This window comes from Talaromyces stipitatus, genomic scaffold, assembly GCF_000003125.1.
Source record: "Talaromyces stipitatus ATCC 10500 scf_1105507295511 genomic scaffold, whole genome shotgun sequence".
In the NCBI taxonomy this organism is placed as follows: Eukaryota; Fungi; Ascomycota; class Eurotiomycetes; order Eurotiales; family Trichocomaceae; genus Talaromyces; species Talaromyces stipitatus.
In genome coordinates this window covers 1,918,793-1,934,482 of record NW_002990119.1, presented here as the reverse complement: position 1 = coordinate 1,934,482, position 15,690 = coordinate 1,918,793, and the positions used below count along the sequence as shown (strand labels likewise).

Sequence of the window (15,690 nt, the reverse complement as noted above, 5' to 3'; positions counted from 1 at the left end):
CCAGAAGGGATATATATGAGGCTTTATGAACAGCCAAGCGAATGACCTCTAGGGATTCTCTTGCTCAAGCCACGGCGTTGGTCAATTACCCCCCATTTATCAACTGGTATAGAAATGCAATTCCGGCATCCTAATGGTCAATGGACATTTGCAGCTTAACCAGGATCAAGAGACTGCGTCACCGCTGACAATCATATCCTCGGCTCTGTACGAAACTCTGGCGCGAAATCGTGGCACTCTTCCCCTTTTCTATCTCTGTGGTCAGCACGGGAAATTCGAAATACGTGTCGAGGATTCGTAGGCATGCTACATGGTTTGAATGCACAATTACTCCTTGCCAAACCCGGAATGCTTTGATAATATCGCTCTTACCAAGGACTATGTCAACAACCCTCATGTCGCATGATATCCTTGCTCTATATCAGCTTCTTCATAGATTAGTGATCACATCACCGTGTTAAGCTGTCTTTATTCTAGTTGATGGATTCACTTTTGCAGAAACAGGCACGTTGAAGGGCCATGTATGGCGATATTGCTGCTACATGGTTATAAATATCTAATTGGCAGTGGACTTGGGGCGGGGTTGTGGATTATCTTGTTTCCTCTCTAATGAAATACATTTCCAATACAACATTGAAGCTACCTTTCAGTAGAAATGTATTCTGAGTCTTAAAAAAGGCGTATAATTCTCGCTTCAATTAATTTCCTCTTTTGGAAAATTTGACGAAATCGGAAGACTGGCCTTGTTTTGGGCCTAGTGCCTTCAAATGGCGCAGAGGGGCACACCGCCTTCTTATGACCGTATCCCAAAATATTTTGCCGGCATTTGTGATCACCGCCAGCCGTCAGGGATGCTCTTCAATTCCAAAATTCAATCCTTGGAGCTTGATTAGGCAGAGAGTGCATTCTACAGATTTCAGGGGATCCTTCTCGATTATATCGGGATCGCGCAATTTTTAATTGAGTATAGAGGCATCCCGCAACTTTGCTTCATCAGGTGCTGAATCGTCAGTGCAGACGCGTTTTCGCTCTGAAGGAGCTTGCCATTTGAGGACATTTCATACTTTATGTCACGCGCTGATTAGACATCATTGAGAATATTCTTGGGGCTAAACACTGATGCTCCACTCTACTATCTCAAGTTTCTTTACTATAAAGCACAGAGATCTTTTTGTCCACTCCCTATAGTTCATACCAAGCATGGCGTCCACCCAGTATGGCATCGGTTCCTCAGCCGCCTCGTCAGGAATCAACTCCCCAGCTCCAAGCGTCCCAAATATGACCGATACGCAAGCACCCAAAGCTTCTCCAGCGCCCAGTGTTCCCACAACGACAGGCGAGCAACGATCGAAACGAAACAAAAGAGACAGTCGCAAAAAGCGTGAGGCCAAGGGACTCGATACAGATGTCACTGCGTTGCCACCTAGAAAGAAGGCAGCTCTCGCAGCAGCAGCTTCAGGGAGACCTTCTACATTATTGTCTATGCTTAGGCCGGCATTACTCGCAGAACCTCGAACGTCGGATTTATACCCACCGCAACCGAGACAGATGAATTTCCTGTGTAGGAAGTCATCGAATGTTATAGGACAGAGCTGGGATTTTTACGAGGTTGTCGATAAACTCACCAACAAGAATGGATTTCGGTATAGTTATGCGATTTCCGATCCGAAGTTTACGAATATAAAATATCGACAGACGGATGTGGCGCCTTATCATGCTCGTTTTAGCTTTGAGGATTCTCCGGCGGCAATTGCGTTTACGAAAGATGGTCTGGCGGTTACAACAACTGATGCATGGCACTCTGCTCGAGCAAATGTATGCGCGCGCGAAGGGGCGTATTACTATGAAGCGAAGGTGATCAGTGGTATTGTTAAGGATCCGCAACCTAACGGTTCTGAGGGAAATACTTCTCCTGCGTCTTCAAGAGGTCATGTAAGACTGGGATTTGCGCGCCGAGAGGCAGAACTTGACGTCAACGTTGGGGTTGACTGTTATGGATATGGTATTCGCGACGTGAACGGGGAGGTCATAAATCGCATGCGTTGCGAACACTTTTTCGACAAAGGCGAGAGCATTGCCGAGGGAGATGTTATTGGCTTACTTATCACATTACCTCCTCTATCAGTCCATAAAAAGGTCGCCGAGGGGACATACGATCCGTCTGCCGACAAGCAGCCCACTAAATATCCCACAGTCACGAACTTCATTCGGGATCGAGTACCTTTTCACCTCAAATCTGATTTCTGTTGGCAACAATCCAACATATACCCATCCAAACAACTCCGCGATTATGCGTTCAACCTAAAAGAGACGCCTACATTTGGACCCCCCTCTCCATTCAATAGCGAAGACGCATCCCTTCGCACTTTACCCGGTTCAAGTATCACAATATTCAAAAACGGAGTGAAAATGGGAACACCATTCAAAGAACTCTTTGCCTTCTTACCACCAGCTAGTCGCCTCACAAACGGCACCAATAACTTGGGTATTGGCGAACGAGAGAATGCGGATGATGGCATGATCGGGTACTTCCCTACAGTCAGCTGTTACGGTGGCGGGGCAGTTGAATGCAGATTTGAGCCTCCGTGGTGGTTTGGTCCGCCGCCCGTTGTGGAAACTGACGATTCAAAGGATGAGGAACATAAGAACGAGGAAGTAACAGTCGTGAAACCGTTTGGGGAACGATTCAACGATCAGATCGTGGAAGATATCGTGGCTGATATAGTCGATGAGATTGAGGCGATGTTCTTATGGGGTAGTGAAACTACAGATACGGACCTGGCCATGAGAGGAGCCAATAATGCTGGCGCTGCTGTTGCAAAACAGAATGGCAAACATCATGCTCTTCTTAGTCCTGGTAATACCTCTGCAAGTGCGGCTACAGTTCCGACAGTGATCAGCACTGAGTTTGTTGATGGCTCGTCGTCGACTGTCGTGCCTGCAACTGGCCAGCGGAGTGTTGATGTTGTGCAAGAGGGCGTGGGCGCGGTGTATGAAGCTGCTATGTTGGCGACTGATGCGCCGCCTACTGTTACAGTGAATGTAGGGACGGAGGAACAAGGGACGAGTAATGATATAAATGGGAATGGGGATCACATGTCCGGCCTGGTTACAGGGACCGTACTTGGAAGCGTAGGGAATGGGCATGATGAGGATGTTGAGATGACTTAGATATCTCTAGAAGACAATCAAATCATCCCTTTGTAGAGGAAATGTATTCAAACAAACCTATGGTATCTCGAATTAACATACTCGTACATTTCCAACCATACAAACCCCAGTCTATAACAGCAGGTGAGGCTCTTGCAAGCTCAATCAATTGACTTCCAATAACTCCGCAACTCTCAACACAAGATTATCGTCACCATATTGCCCAATGATCTGTATCCCGACTTTATCAAATCCAGTCTTCCCATCACCCAGTGACTTGCCAGTCGGTGCTGGAACAGGCACTGAGATAGCCGGCAAACCCGCCAAACTCGCAGGCACAGTACACACATCCGTGACATAAGAATGCAACGGCGCAGAAACAGCAGAATCCTGATCCTCAGTAACAGACGCCAGACTAGGTGGAAGAGAAGCCGTCGTAGGTCCAATGATAACATCCACTTTCGTTTCCGCAGGACTCGGAGCCCGATTCTCAACCTCAGCGTCATCGCCAAGCGGATTCTTTAATGCAAAGACATTGTCGAAATCATTCTGCACAAGTCGACGAACGCGCTGCGCCTGGATGAAGTAATTGTCCATTGCATCTGCGCTGAGGCTGAATGAACCCAGTAGAATACGTCTACGGACTTCATCGCCGAATCCTTCGCCCCGGGTCCGCGCGTATAGATAGTCGTTGGGTTCTTCGCCTTTATCAGGACCCTCTGCTCGTGTGCCGTATCTGATGCCGTCGTATTTGGCTAGATTTGAAGATGCTTCTGCGGGTGCGAGGATGTAGTAGGCTGATAAGGCGTGTTTTGTGGATGGGAGGGAGATTGGGTGGAGGGTGTGGCCTTGTTTTTCGAGGGTCTGAAGTGTTGAGAGCCAGACTTTGCGGACGTCTGATGTCATTTCGGTCAGATTATATTCGATGGGGACGCCGATTCGTAGTGGGCGAGATGATAGGCGACTTGAGGAGTGGAGTTGTGACACGGCGGTGGCTATTCGAGAGCGGGTAGAGGTAGATAGGTTAGTGGGATCTCGCGCATCGTGATGATTCAGAATATTGAAGACTTCGCGGACAATTGATGTCCTCTTGGCCAAAATACCGACTGTGTCCAGCGAGTTGGCGTATGCAATAACTCCCCAGCGAGATATCAGACCATAAGAAGGTTTGAATCCAACGATGCCCGTGTATGCAGCAGGCAATCTCACTGATCCTCCGGTATCCGTACCTAATGCACTGCCCAATACATTAGCATCATACCAAAATTCCAAATCTCAGCGCAACATACGCATAACACTGATCAGTAGCAACCGCAACCGCACTCCCTCCAGAACTCCCACCAGCAGAAAGAGATCTTTCCGAGCCATCCCCGTTCACAATATCAAAATAATTCTTAACCGGTCCAAAATGAGAATGCGTCGAATGAGAGCCCATACCAAATTCATCTAGGTTTGTTTTCCCGCCGATTATAGCTCCAGCATTTTCCAAGGAATTAATTACTGTTGCATCGAATGGGCTTGTGAATTTCTCGAGCATTCGGGAGGCGCATGTCGTTGGTAGAGAACGAGTGCAGATGTTGTCTTTGATAGCAATTAAGCGACCGTCGAGGGGGGATTTCAAAGTCCCTATCATTAACGCATTAATCAGTCATTACATACCTGGAAAACATCTTGAAGGTATGCTCACCATTCTCCCTTCGCACATCCGCATCTCGAATACGATCTGCATAGGATCCTAGGCTCTGAAGAGGAGTAATAAAAGCATTCAGCTCGGTAAAGAGCTTCTGATTAGCTATACATTTTTCAGCTTCGCGGAGCAGTGACATTGACGCTCTCGAGTGCGACGATAGTCACACTGATGAAGTGAGCATGTATATAGTTGCTGTTGCTCCGGAAAATGAATGTTTTGCTCGGATGAAGTCCGCGGGCCGCATTGACTTTTCCCGAGGTGCTAGTTAAATAGTACGTCATTCATCAACTACAACCTTTCGAACTTCATCCTCTCAATATCAATCGCTATAAATCCGTTGAGAGCACTCAGTTATTCGAAATGTTCACCCCACGAACTTTGAGGCCATCTGCGCCCTGCATCCGTCAAGCTACAAGCTCATATCGCTCTTCAATCGAATCAGTCAGAGCTCCCTTCATCCGATCAAAAGTGCAAGGCGGATATCAAGCTGGAGCAGCAGCTCAACGATTCGTGTCTGCATACGGCTATACGCAGGCCAAAGTAATCGTATATCCCAAATATGGAGAGCCAAAGGATGTTTTGCAGTAATTCGGCCTTTCTCTTGTTTCAGGCAAGCAACTATGGCTAATGAATATGCAGACTACACAAACACTCCATTGGACCACCAAGTGGCTCGCAAGTAAACCTCCGCCTCCTCGCTACTCCTCTAAATCCAGCAGATATCAACCAGATTCAAGGCGTCTACCCAGCCAAACCCACCTTCACCAATATCCTAGGCACAACCGAACCATCCGCCGTCGCCGGCAACGAAGGGGCCTTCGAAGTCCTCTCAACAGGACCCCAGGTCCAATCCCTCAAGAAAGGTGACTGGGTAATCATGAAACGCACGGGGCAAGGCACATGGCGCACACACGCTCAACTCGAAGAATCGCAGTTAATCAAAGTCGATAAGGAGGGGTTAACAGCTTTACAAGTCGGTACCGTCAGCGTCAACCCCGTTACGGCATATCGCATGATCAAGGATTTCTGTGATTGGGACTGGATGCGCAGTGGAGAGGAATGGTTGATTCAGAACGGTGCTAATAGCGGTGTCGGTCGGGCCGCTATACAATTGGCTCGTGTATGGGGTATAAAGACGTTGAATGTTATTCGACAGAGAGAGAACCCAGAGGAGACTGAAGCTCTGAAAAAGGATTTACTGGATTTGGGTGCTACGGCTGTTGTGACGGAGGAGGAATTGTTATCCAAGGAATTCAGGGGTATTGTCAAGCAACTCACAAAGGATGGTAAAGAGCCTATTCGTCTTGCGCTCAACTGTGTTGGAGGGGAAAATGCAGCTGCTATGGCAAAGGTGCTTGCACCGGATTCGCATTTGGTGACTTATGGCGCCATGTCCAGAAAGCCGGTAGCATTGCCGTCTGGATTATTGATTTTTAAGAATTTGGTCTTTGATGGGTTCTGGGTTAGTAGATGGGGGGACAAGAATTCGCAGGCAAAGGAGAATACGATCAAGGATATATTTGAGTTGACCCGGGCGGGCAAATTCAAGGATATTCCTGTGCAGGAAGTGAAGTGGACGTATGATAAAGAGCCAAAGGAGCTTGTGGAGGCTGTTCAGGATACGCTTTCTGGATTCAGAAGTGGCAAGACGATTTTTGTTTATGAAGGCGATGATTGATTCCATCTTGTATGAATGTATAATAGTTTCTACATACTGTCACCCTATTTATCTGGCAGACAATGAGAGTCATTGAATATCAACAGTAACTGAGGGTATCTCAAGTGCACTTCCAGTTCTTCTTAATCCAGGTTTGAATCAACTCGGTCATTGTCCCATCCATGTATAAGGCCGAATCTGCTGGAAGGTTTACAGGGAAGCCCGAGAACTTTGCTGCCAGAGCAATGTATGGTTCAATGAAGTCCAAGTAAACCAAGTCCACTGTAGTCGGCTCCCCAGAAGAGCTGTGATCAAGAGGCGGGATCAGCGTCTGGATAACGTTCGGTACCTGGTAGAATGAGATATGCGAGTGAACGGTATCATCGCCATCGTCGCCTGCATCATCGATTGTTGTATAGCCAGGAAACGGTTCAACATCTGAGTCCGAGATGACAGCTTGCGCATGTTGCTGTGGCATTATTGGATTGCGTGTGGTTGACTCAACTCCGTCAGAAGCTTGACGAGCGCATTGCTGTGGTGGCGCCAAGGGACAATAGCGACCATGGGGTTGCTCATTCGTTGTTGTCAGGATTTTCGATGCCCCATTCAAAAGGGTCACTATCCGCTTTGCTGTAGACAGCGGAACGTCCTTGATATATTTGAAACCACTTGTGAATGGTGATACGATGAATGTTGAGTCCTGGGTGAATGGACCCTTGAAAATGTCAAATCTGATGGCTCCAGTGTTGACGATCGCGAGAGCTGGCTTTCCTTGACGGGAAGGATTCTGAAGTGATTGGGGAAGAACTTCGGTTTCCAGCCATGTATAGATGCTGTTGTTACCTGGGTATGGTGTACGGTCTACCCAAAAATCTGTGGGCGCGCAACCATGTACATAGTCTAGATCAAGCGCATGTCTTGCTTCTTGTATCATTTGTGAGACGTTCTGGCCATGCTCTGTTGGAAAGGTCGATTTGTTGAGACCAGTATGATGATAGTATGAGAAAAGGTTGTTGTCGATATATCTCCTGCTAAAATTTGGCGTGGAACTTTTCACGTCATCAATCGATAGAAAGCCCACGGTCTCCATGAAACGACCACTAGCCAAGGCAGATGACTGCGCATCATATCTAGCATAGTCACGAATGTGAAAGTGGCCGCCAAAGAATTGAATAGTGATATTGCCTCTCACGTTGCGGATTTCCTTGTGCACTGCTTCGTATTCTATGGACCGTACGGGTACATGTCCGAGCACGATGAAAAGGTCAACATCTTCATCCCGAATGGCCTGCTGAAACCAAGTCTCTTTGACCGTGTCCTCCACCCGTTGAACTTTGGTGTTGTTGTAGTTTCCAGTAAAATCAAACAAGAACCCAAAGGCCATAATACGATAGCCTTTTTTCTTGGTTGTTAGTTTTCTAAACCTTGGGCCCAGGGGGACCAGTTCGCCCGAATTTGGGTCAAGTATATCGATATTCGATGCGATGTAGCTGTCAGCGAAACTGGGGACTGTGATGAGATACTCTGCTTCTGAGGTATTCTTTTTGTAGAGCTCATGGTTTCCAGATGATAGAAGATCGATGTGCTGTTGCTTCAGGATATCATAGAGATATTTTCCCTTGGGGTCTGATGCATCGTAGAGACCATTGCCCTCAACGCGGTCTCCAGTATCAATGACTAGTAGATCTGAATCTCGCGATTCAGCTATCTCACGCATACGGGCTGCAAATGAGATGTAATCGCCCCAGTCAGCACTATACGACGGTCTTTCCAGATCCTAATCAGTCAAGTTCATCCTATCTGCGGTTGGTCGTGCTTACTCTTGTAGGTGACCAGCTAACCATCCATGAGTGTCGGTTGTATGTAAGAAGTTCAGTTTTCCCCATGTTATATCTCTGAGCTTTGCTGGTAGAGGACTGGCAGACCCAGGTTGTGCAGCATGTACTGAAAGGGTCACAAGAGCGACAAGCGGCAAGACGCGTGCAATCATCTCGCTAGCAGCTCGTCCGCGGTTAGATCGAGTGTGCGGGAAGAGTTGTCATTCCTCAGAGAAAGAGTATATATGGTCGAATCAAGAATCTGAAGCTTCTTGAGGCTATTATGAACAAGAGGAAGTTAGATGAGCTCTTATATCAGTCCAGCGCGCGGAAGGTACACAGCTTGGAGACATCTGATTGGCTAGCAGGTAAGCCAGCTGATAGAGTCACCAGCTTACATCTACAGCCACGACTATGTTGGTCTCCAGTATTCGCTCCTAATAGCTTGATAATAGATACAATGCGTACATCTGAATAGCGACGGCCTAGTCAATATACAAAGTGGACTACTCGGCAGTTTTGGACGAAGAAAATAGTATTCAATACATCAAGTGAAGTCAAGATAAGAAAACGGAGCAAAATTACGGTATTGACAATACAGCGGCTACTACACCGAGACAGGCGCCGGTGAGTGCAACACAGCAACAACACCAAACCCGATCGGTATTCTGTACGGTAATCATCAACATGCCAAAATCTTTTGTTCGCTGAGAGTTCCGGTCCGATAGTTTCCCGTCCTTTCCCAAAACTTCATCTTCAACCATCAGGGTGCAGCATTGCCCATTCTCCTCTCCTCTCAATTTGATTTCTTGTTGTGTTTTCCTCTCGTTCCTTTTATTCATCTTTTAATAACAGACCAGATCAGTTGAAATGGCTGCTCCCCGATTTCTCCGACCAGCTGGTCGCTTGCTTCAGTCGCGAATTGCGTCGCCCATTTCTCGTCCAGCTTTCCGATTGCCTGCCCAGTCCATCTCATATCGCCGTACATATGCCAGCGAGGCTTCAAAAGAGGTTACGGTTAGAGACGCATTGAACGAGGCTCTTGCTGAGGAATTGGAGGCCAATGAGAAGGTGTTTGTCATGGGAGAGGAAGTTGCGCAATATAACGGAGCGTATGTTCAGACAGACTTTGGTGTAAGCGAAGACCAGCTGACATGCATACAGATACAAGGTGACCCGAGGTCTTCTAGACCGTTTTGGACCCAAACGTGTCATTGACACTCCCATCACTGAAGCTGGTTTCACCGGTTTGGCAACTGGTGCTGCTTTGGCTGGCCTCCACCCGGTTGTAAGTGTTTGGTTCAGCTTTTATACGTACGGTTCTAATATTCTGTAGTGTGAATTCATGACTTTCAACTTCGCTATGCAAGCTATCGACCACATCATCAACTCTGCCGCAAAAACACATTACATGTCCGGAGGTATCCAGCCCTGCAATATCACTTTCCGTGGTCCCAACGGTTTCGCTGCCGGTGTCGCCGCCCAGCACTCACAAGATTACTCCGCCTGGTACGGAGCTATCCCCGGTTTGAAGGTCGTTGCCCCCTACAGTGCAGAGGATGCGAAGGGTCTTCTCAAGGCCTCCATCCGTGACCCCAACCCCGTCGTCTTCCTCGAGAACGAGCTTCTTTACGGTCAAGCCTTCTCCGTGAGCGAAGAGTTCCGCAGCAGCGATTTCGTCCTCCCCATCGGAAAGGCCAAGATCGAGCGTCCCGGTAAAGATTTGACCATTGTTTCATTGTCCCGAACAGTCGGTCTCTGCCTCCAGGCCGCTGCTGAGCTCAAGGAGAAATACGGCGTTGACGCTGAAGTTATCAACCTGCGATCCGTCAAGCCTCTCGATGTTGAGACGATTATCAAGTCTCTCAAGAAGACCGGCCGTTTCATGGCTGTTGAATCCGGTTTCCCCATGTACGGTGTCAGCTCTGAGCTCCTCGCTGTCGCCATGGAGTACGGATTCGATTATCTGACCGCTCCAGCTGTGCGTGTCACTGGTGCTGATGTGCCAACTCCATATGCCGCCAAGCTCGAAGAGATGAGCTTCCCCCAGACTGATACGATTGTTGGCCAAGCTGCTAAGCTTCTCCGACTGTAATTCTCCCCTCTCAAAAGCCTCCTTTAATGTAAACAAGGAAAAAAAACAAAAACAATCGAGAGAACAGACCTCACTGGGAAGGTTTTTTCTCAAAACATCTAATTTTGTCATGTGTCATATTGTTAGAGTGTTCGGACTGCACTTTCCTTGTCAACTTTACTATATTTTAGCCAATTCTAGAATTGTACGACTATGTTGAATATTTTCTAACAGGATATCACTAACATTTGACGCCGAGATCGATATGAGAAGTTTTCGATATGTACAAGAAATGGACGTAGCAGAAAGGTCATAATTATACAGAAACAGTTTTCAGCCCAGTACATCCATCAAAACACCCAGTTGGTTTCAAGGGATCATAATAAGCAGTTTCTGCATCACCGGTTTGATATTCCTCGTCTGTATCACTCTCGACGCCGGCATCAAGTCTTTTCGAATCCGTTGTGGCCGTTGAAGATGGTCTGGGCATATTCGTTCCATTCATATCGACATCATCATCGTCATCACCACCAAGAACATTCTTCCGTACCGGTGCAGTCGTACTCGCCGCAGATGTCGCAGGTCCCTTGACAGTCGTAAATGAGCTCTTGAATCCACCTTTCTTAAACCCACCACCACCACTACCCCCTGCAGCTGTCGTCGTCGTCGTCGTCGCCGCCACCGAAGAAGAAATATCGTTATTATCAACCCTCAACAACCCAGCCTCTGCGTCAGCTTTCCGTTCCGCCCTCCGCGCTCTTTCGGCCGCATTGGGATCGCGAGAGAGTTGTTTCAGGTCCTGGAGACGTTTGCGGTGTTGATGGTCGTAGGAGCCGATGTGGGCTTCGTATTCCGGGTGGCGGGAGTAGGATTTGTTGCAGAGAGTGCAGGTGAATGAGTTTAGGGCTGAGCGGGCTGAGTCTGTCTGTAGGATACTAGATTAGGATTGGGGTCGAGGGGTTGGTGAGAGGATGTACCTTTGGAGCTGGGTTTGTGAAGCCGCGCTTTTGGGGTTAGTCTATTTGTCAGGTCATTTTTGTGGTTGAATACTCACGGGTGCCATCATGTGTTTGTATATCAGAGTGTTGACTGAGAAATGGATGGTGGTTGAGGTCGAGAATAATGTCACTACCCGCCGAGATCAGATCAGATAAGATAAGAATGGTAGATCGATGAACCCTTTTCACTTGCGAACTGCTGCTACACTTCTATGTCCTTCGTTCTTTTATTAATATGGGACTATGATTGGATATTATTTTGTTGATTTTTTATAGTCCAAGGACTCATAGACTTAATAAGACCTTCTCTTGAAAGAGTATTTGTCAGTGCGGTTCAGCACCTCTGGACTTCCTCGAAGAAAGCACCACATTCATTCTATTCCACACAAATACTAGTATAATCTTTTACACAACTTACATTAAATACATAGTACATCCTCAGGATCAACAAAAAGACTTGTATAGTGAAGCAGCCAATCAGCGAGCTCGGTGACTGTTGGGATGACGCAACCAATCACAGCCTGTTTTTGTTTTTCCCCTGATGCTCTAGAGTCTTCCGTCTTCAATTCTTGCTCTGATCTCTTCAAGATGCCTTTTTAATGTGATCATGACAATCAACTAACATTTCAATAACATTTCTTTTCTTTTTTTTGATTTACTTGATATTCTTCTATTTTTTCCGACCCGTCACGCCGCAAGCCCGGACCATCCGAGCGAGCACTCATGGCCAGAACAACAAGAACCGACAGTCTACTATCTGGCGTAGACACAATCGACACCCGCTCAATACTGTCAATGCAAGAACTGGACCCTTCGCCCGTCGACGATGATCCACCTGATATCGAGACGGGGGACTACTTCCCTGAGCCGGCGAATACAAACGGAGAACAAGCTCGATCTTTTGGTATTTCGCGGATAGGACTGAAGTCGCATTCATGGGATTATTGGCGTGAGTATTCCATTGATACAGCTATCGATAGCATAGATCTAATTTGTATTACTAGTATCGGCAATTCAGCGATACTCGACGTATCCGCCTACAGTCTTCTTCGCATTACATGCGATCAATACCTCGCTCATCCCTCTTGCGACTCGCTCAATCCCGTCCAGCGATTCGTTCCTATTACTCACACGACCCATCTATCAATCCCCTTCCCTGGAACCTATCATGGTCGCACTCCCCATCGTCGCACACATCGCATCCGGAATCGCATTACGCAGCATTCGAGCACGCCGCCGCGCCAAAATGTACGGCGCCGAACAACGGAATCAGCGCTATCTGATCAAATCCTGGCCTGTGCCGAGCTTACAGGCCAAGCTAGGTTATGCCATGATTCCGCTTGTGGGTTTACACGTGGGTGTTAACCGGGTTATTCCGTTGGAAATCGACGGCGGTAGTTCAAGCGTTGGATTGGGTTATGTTGCGCATGGATTTGCGCGGAGTCCCGTTTTCTGGAATTTGTTTTATATTTTATTTGTTGCGGCGAGTGTGTGGCATTTGGTTGGGGGTCTTGCGACTTGGATGGGTGTTAGAGTTACTACTGCTCGGATGGAGAGGGGTTCAACTTCCAAGACTGGGATATTGGGTGAGACGAGGGAAGAGACGGCTAGAAGGAGGAAGAATAAGTGGCTTGTTCATGGTATTGCAGGGATTACGGCTGCTATTTGGCTTGCTGGTGCTTTGGGGATTGTGGGAAGAGCTGGGTCAGGGTCTAGTTGGGAAATGACGAGCTGGGATAAGCTCTATTCCAGCGTACCGGTTATTGGCGAGTGGTTGTGATGTTTTTCTTTTGTTTCTTATGATGTGAATGTGGCATGTCAGTATATACTATTAATTAATCTGTAATTACTAATAACAAGACTTGCACTGAGTTAATTGAATGTAGCTATCCACATGCAAATTCGATATGAAGTGGCCCGTGCGTCCAAAATATTTCTTTCTCTTTGATGACTCCGATTTGATCACTCCGCGACAAAGCGTCGAATGCTATGGCAGGCCAATGAAGCGAATACTGCCTAGATTCTACACTTCATTCAGATCAGCAATTGAGTCAATTACTCCAACTGTCCAAATCCAGTACCCTAAACTACTGTTACTACGCAACTACCGCTCCACGGGAGCAATGACATCTACCTCCAACGAGGCGCCAGCTTCAGCGCCAACAGAATCCCCCAAAACTATAGACCTAAACAACAAAAAATACGAACCCGTCAAAGAAGGACTCGCATATATCCTAAAACCAATCAGCGATAAACCCCCGAATCTGAAACCCCGCGGTAGCGGATTCGAGCAACAAGCTTCGGTGTTTTATAATCCGATTCAGCAATTTAATCGTGATTTAAGTGTGCTTGCGATCAAGGCGTTTGCGAATCATCATGTGGCGCTTGTAAGGGAGCAGAATTTGAACAGATTGAATAGGAGGAAGAAGGGTAAGGAGGGGAAGAAGAGGAAGAGGGAGGAGGGGGAGGAGGATGATGTTGATGTTGATGGTGAGGAGGTGATGAAGAAGCATCATGGGGAGGGGGATGAAGGACAGCGACGGGCTGCGGATGAGGTTGTTACGGGGTTCGTACCGCCAGAAGCAGGAGCAGATGCACAGAAGTCAGCTTCAACGAAACCGGTGAACTTTCAAATCCTCGATGCACTATCAGCAACAGGTCTGAGAGCACTACGATATGCCAAAGAAATCTCCACCGCAACAAAAATTGTCTCAAACGACTTATCCGCCGCCGCCGTCGAAGCTATCAAGCTCAATATCAAATACAACCAAGTTGAAAACATCGTTCGACCCAACGTCGGCGATGCGCGTGCATACATGTACAGTCTCCAAGGCGAAACGCATACAAACGACGGAACAGGGAAGAAGTTTCACGTCATTGATCTTGATCCCTACGGCACTGCGGCGCCGTTTCTAGATGCTGCTGTTCAGGCTGTTAATGATGGGGGTATGCTATGCGTAACGTGTACTGATGCAGCTGTCTTTGCGTCAACTGGGTATCCCGAAAAGACTTATGCGTTGTATGGAGGTATCCCCTGTCGATTACCGCATGGACACGAAATTGGACTGCGACTTATTCTGCATGCTGTCGCGAGTTCGGCAGCAAGATACGGTCTTGCTGTTGAACCTCTTCTTTCTCTGTCTATTGATTACTACGCTCGAGTCTTTGTGCGTATTCACAAGTCGCCTATCAACGTCAAAGCCTTGGCTAGTACCACCATGTTAGTATTCAACTGCGATTCTGGATGCGGTGCATGGTCCACGCAATATCTGGCCGGCACAAAGGTCAAGCAGGGGAAGAAGGACGGTCAAATCTTTCATAACTATGTCCTAGCCCAAGCACCCACGACATCACCGCGTTGTGAACATTGTGGGTTCAAGACTCATCTGGCCGGTCCGATGTGGGGAGGACCATTGCACAATCCCCATTTCATCCAAAGAGTGTTGGACCTTGTGCCTGAATCAGATCCGAATGTCTATCATACCCTAGATCGAATTGAGGGGATGTTGACAACTGCTCTGGAAGAAGATTTGGATCTGAGTCCACCTTTCGAGTCTGACGAAACGACCGCAAAGGAAACCACAGAAGAGCTTAAACCGGAGGAAGAATCAGCCATCATCCCGCGCATGTCACCACACCTAAAAGAGAAATTCCCTTTTTTCGTCAGTCTGAGCGCTCTCGCAAAAGTCCTCCATGCACAAACGATACCCACAGACGCATTCCGCGGCGCGCTGCACGGTCTCGGATATCGCACAACCCGCAGCCATACACGACCCAATAGCGTACGCACAGATGCACCATGGGACGTGCTATGGGAAATCATGCGTGAATGGGTTCGTCAATGGTGTCCTCCTTCTAAAGATGTCAATGGCGAGAAATATAAACCCGGTACACCGGCAGCGGGGATTATGAGGAATGATAGATCGCACTTTGATGGAAGTAATCCGTTGAATGTATTGAAGAAGGAGGTGCAAACTGCGCTGGAGGAAGGGAAGGATTTGGCTGATCTTAGTATGAGGATCGAGGCGGCTCTATATCGAAAAGGGAGGACTAGTCCTCCTTCCGCGGAACCTACTACCACCACGACAACTACAGCAGAAAATAAAACGGAAGAGAGACCGCACCCGAGTACGTTGACAATAAAATTCGATGAATCAAAGGGTAAAAAGTTCTCGACTGAAATGGGTAGAGGGAGGAAGAAGGTGGTACGGTATCAGATGAATCCGGAGTTGAATTGGGGGCCTATGAGTAAAGCGACGGGACATTAGACATGGTAGATAGATGTTATATAAGTAGTCATTAGA

At 47.6% G+C, this 15,690-nt stretch overlaps 7 protein-coding genes across 7 annotated transcripts, besides 1 other annotated feature; 4 read left to right on the top strand and 3 right to left on the bottom strand.

Moving 5' to 3' along the window:
• Positions 1-1,200: 1,200 nt before the first annotated feature.
• Positions 1,201-3,239, top strand: TSTA_104250 (histone-lysine N-methyltransferase (Bre2), putative; the record flags this gene model as incomplete). The annotated part of the gene is made up of 2 exons (XM_002486398.1): positions 1,201-1,517; positions 1,566-3,239. 2 exons carry the CDS (start codon positions 1,201-1,203, stop codon positions 3,169-3,171), a joined length of 1,923 nt encoding a protein of 640 aa, XP_002486443.1. The 3' UTR covers positions 3,172-3,239.
• Positions 3,240-3,243: 4 nt separating this feature from the next.
• Positions 3,244-5,073, bottom strand: TSTA_104240 (glutamyl-tRNA amidotransferase, A subunit, putative). The gene is made up of 3 exons (XM_002486397.1): positions 4,838-5,073; positions 4,440-4,776; positions 3,244-4,387 (listed from the first exon to the last, which is right to left on the bottom strand). Exons 1-3 carry the CDS (start codon positions 4,974-4,976, stop codon positions 3,316-3,318), a joined length of 1,548 nt encoding a protein of 515 aa, XP_002486442.1. The 5' UTR covers positions 4,977-5,073; the 3' UTR covers positions 3,244-3,315.
• A 67-nt stretch (positions 5,074-5,140) lies between these two features.
• On the top strand, positions 5,141-8,017 carry TSTA_104230 (mitochondrial enoyl reductase, putative). The gene is made up of 2 exons (XM_002486396.1): positions 5,141-5,424; positions 5,480-8,017. Exons 1-2 carry the CDS (start codon positions 5,201-5,203, stop codon positions 6,516-6,518), a joined length of 1,263 nt encoding a protein of 420 aa, XP_002486441.1. The 5' UTR covers positions 5,141-5,200; the 3' UTR covers positions 6,519-8,017.
• Positions 5,482-8,575, bottom strand: TSTA_104220 (Ser/Thr protein phosphatase family). The gene is made up of 2 exons (XM_002486395.1): positions 8,318-8,575; positions 5,482-8,263 (listed from the first exon to the last, which is right to left on the bottom strand). The coding sequence occupies exons 1-2, from the start codon at positions 8,485-8,487 to the stop codon at positions 6,619-6,621; spliced, it is 1,815 nt and encodes a 604-aa protein (XP_002486440.1). The 5' UTR covers positions 8,488-8,575; the 3' UTR covers positions 5,482-6,618.
• A 497-nt stretch (positions 8,576-9,072) lies between these two features.
• On the top strand, positions 9,073-10,626 carry TSTA_104210 (pyruvate dehydrogenase E1 beta subunit PdbA, putative). Its single transcript, XM_002486394.1, has 3 exons — positions 9,073-9,426; positions 9,479-9,602; positions 9,651-10,626. The coding sequence occupies exons 1-3, from the start codon at positions 9,185-9,187 to the stop codon at positions 10,407-10,409; spliced, it is 1,125 nt and encodes a 374-aa protein (XP_002486439.1). The 5' UTR covers positions 9,073-9,184; the 3' UTR covers positions 10,410-10,626.
• Positions 10,627-10,647: 21 nt separating this feature from the next.
• Positions 10,648-11,475, bottom strand: TSTA_104200 (C2H2 finger domain protein, putative). Its single transcript, XM_002486393.1, has 3 exons — positions 11,443-11,475; positions 11,366-11,392; positions 10,648-11,313 (listed from the first exon to the last, which is right to left on the bottom strand). The coding sequence occupies exons 1-3, from the start codon at positions 11,452-11,454 to the stop codon at positions 10,705-10,707; spliced, it is 648 nt and encodes a 215-aa protein (XP_002486438.1). The 5' UTR covers positions 11,455-11,475; the 3' UTR covers positions 10,648-10,704.
• A 634-nt stretch (positions 11,476-12,109) lies between these two features.
• TSTA_104190 (N2,N2-dimethylguanosine tRNA methyltransferase) lies at positions 12,110-15,654 on the top strand (the record flags this gene model as incomplete). The annotated part of the gene is made up of 3 exons (XM_002486392.1): positions 12,110-12,335; positions 12,391-13,076; positions 13,273-15,654. The coding sequence occupies 3 exons, from the start codon at positions 12,110-12,112 to the stop codon at positions 15,652-15,654; spliced, it is 3,294 nt and encodes a 1,097-aa protein (XP_002486437.1).
• Positions 13,804-13,859: a sequence feature (CT-rich).
• Positions 15,655-15,690: the final 36 nt, after the last annotated feature.

What these genes read in the sequence shown, in the direction of transcription:
- TSTA_104240 (XM_002486397.1), bottom strand. Translation starts at nt 4,976, where the DNA reads ATGTCACTGCTCCGCGAAGCTGAAAAATGTATAGCTAATCAGAAGCTC. An exon ending in GGATGTGCGAAGGGAGAATG is followed by an intron (nt 4,777 to 4,837) that starts GTGAGCATACCT and finishes CGTTAATGATAG; the next exon opens with GGACTTTGAAATCCCCCCTC. An exon ending in GCTACTGATCAGTGTTATGC is followed by an intron (nt 4,388 to 4,439) that starts GTATGTTGCGCT and finishes TGTATTGGGCAG; the next exon opens with TGCATTAGGTACGGATACCG.
- TSTA_104230 (XM_002486396.1), top strand. Translation starts at nt 5,201, where the DNA reads ATGTTCACCCCACGAACTTTGAGGCCATCTGCGCCCTGCATCCGTCAA. An exon ending in GAGCCAAAGGATGTTTTGCA is followed by an intron (nt 5,425 to 5,479) that starts GTAATTCGGCCT and finishes ATGAATATGCAG; the next exon opens with ACTACACAAACACTCCATTG.
- TSTA_104220 (XM_002486395.1), bottom strand. Translation starts at nt 8,487, where the DNA reads ATGATTGCACGCGTCTTGCCGCTTGTCGCTCTTGTGACCCTTTCAGTA. An exon ending in TTAGCTGGTCACCTACAAGA is followed by an intron (nt 8,264 to 8,317) that starts GTAAGCACGACC and finishes GGATCTGGAAAG; the next exon opens with ACCGTCGTATAGTGCTGACT.
- TSTA_104210 (XM_002486394.1), top strand. Translation starts at nt 9,185, where the DNA reads ATGGCTGCTCCCCGATTTCTCCGACCAGCTGGTCGCTTGCTTCAGTCG. An exon ending in GTTGCGCAATATAACGGAGC is followed by an intron (nt 9,427 to 9,478) that starts GTATGTTCAGAC and finishes ACATGCATACAG; the next exon opens with ATACAAGGTGACCCGAGGTC. An exon ending in TGGCTGGCCTCCACCCGGTT is followed by an intron (nt 9,603 to 9,650) that starts GTAAGTGTTTGG and finishes AATATTCTGTAG; the next exon opens with TGTGAATTCATGACTTTCAA.
- TSTA_104200 (XM_002486393.1), bottom strand. An exon ending in TCACAAACCCAGCTCCAAAG is followed by an intron (nt 11,314 to 11,365) that starts GTACATCCTCTC and finishes AGTATCCTACAG; the next exon opens with ACAGACTCAGCCCGCTCAGC.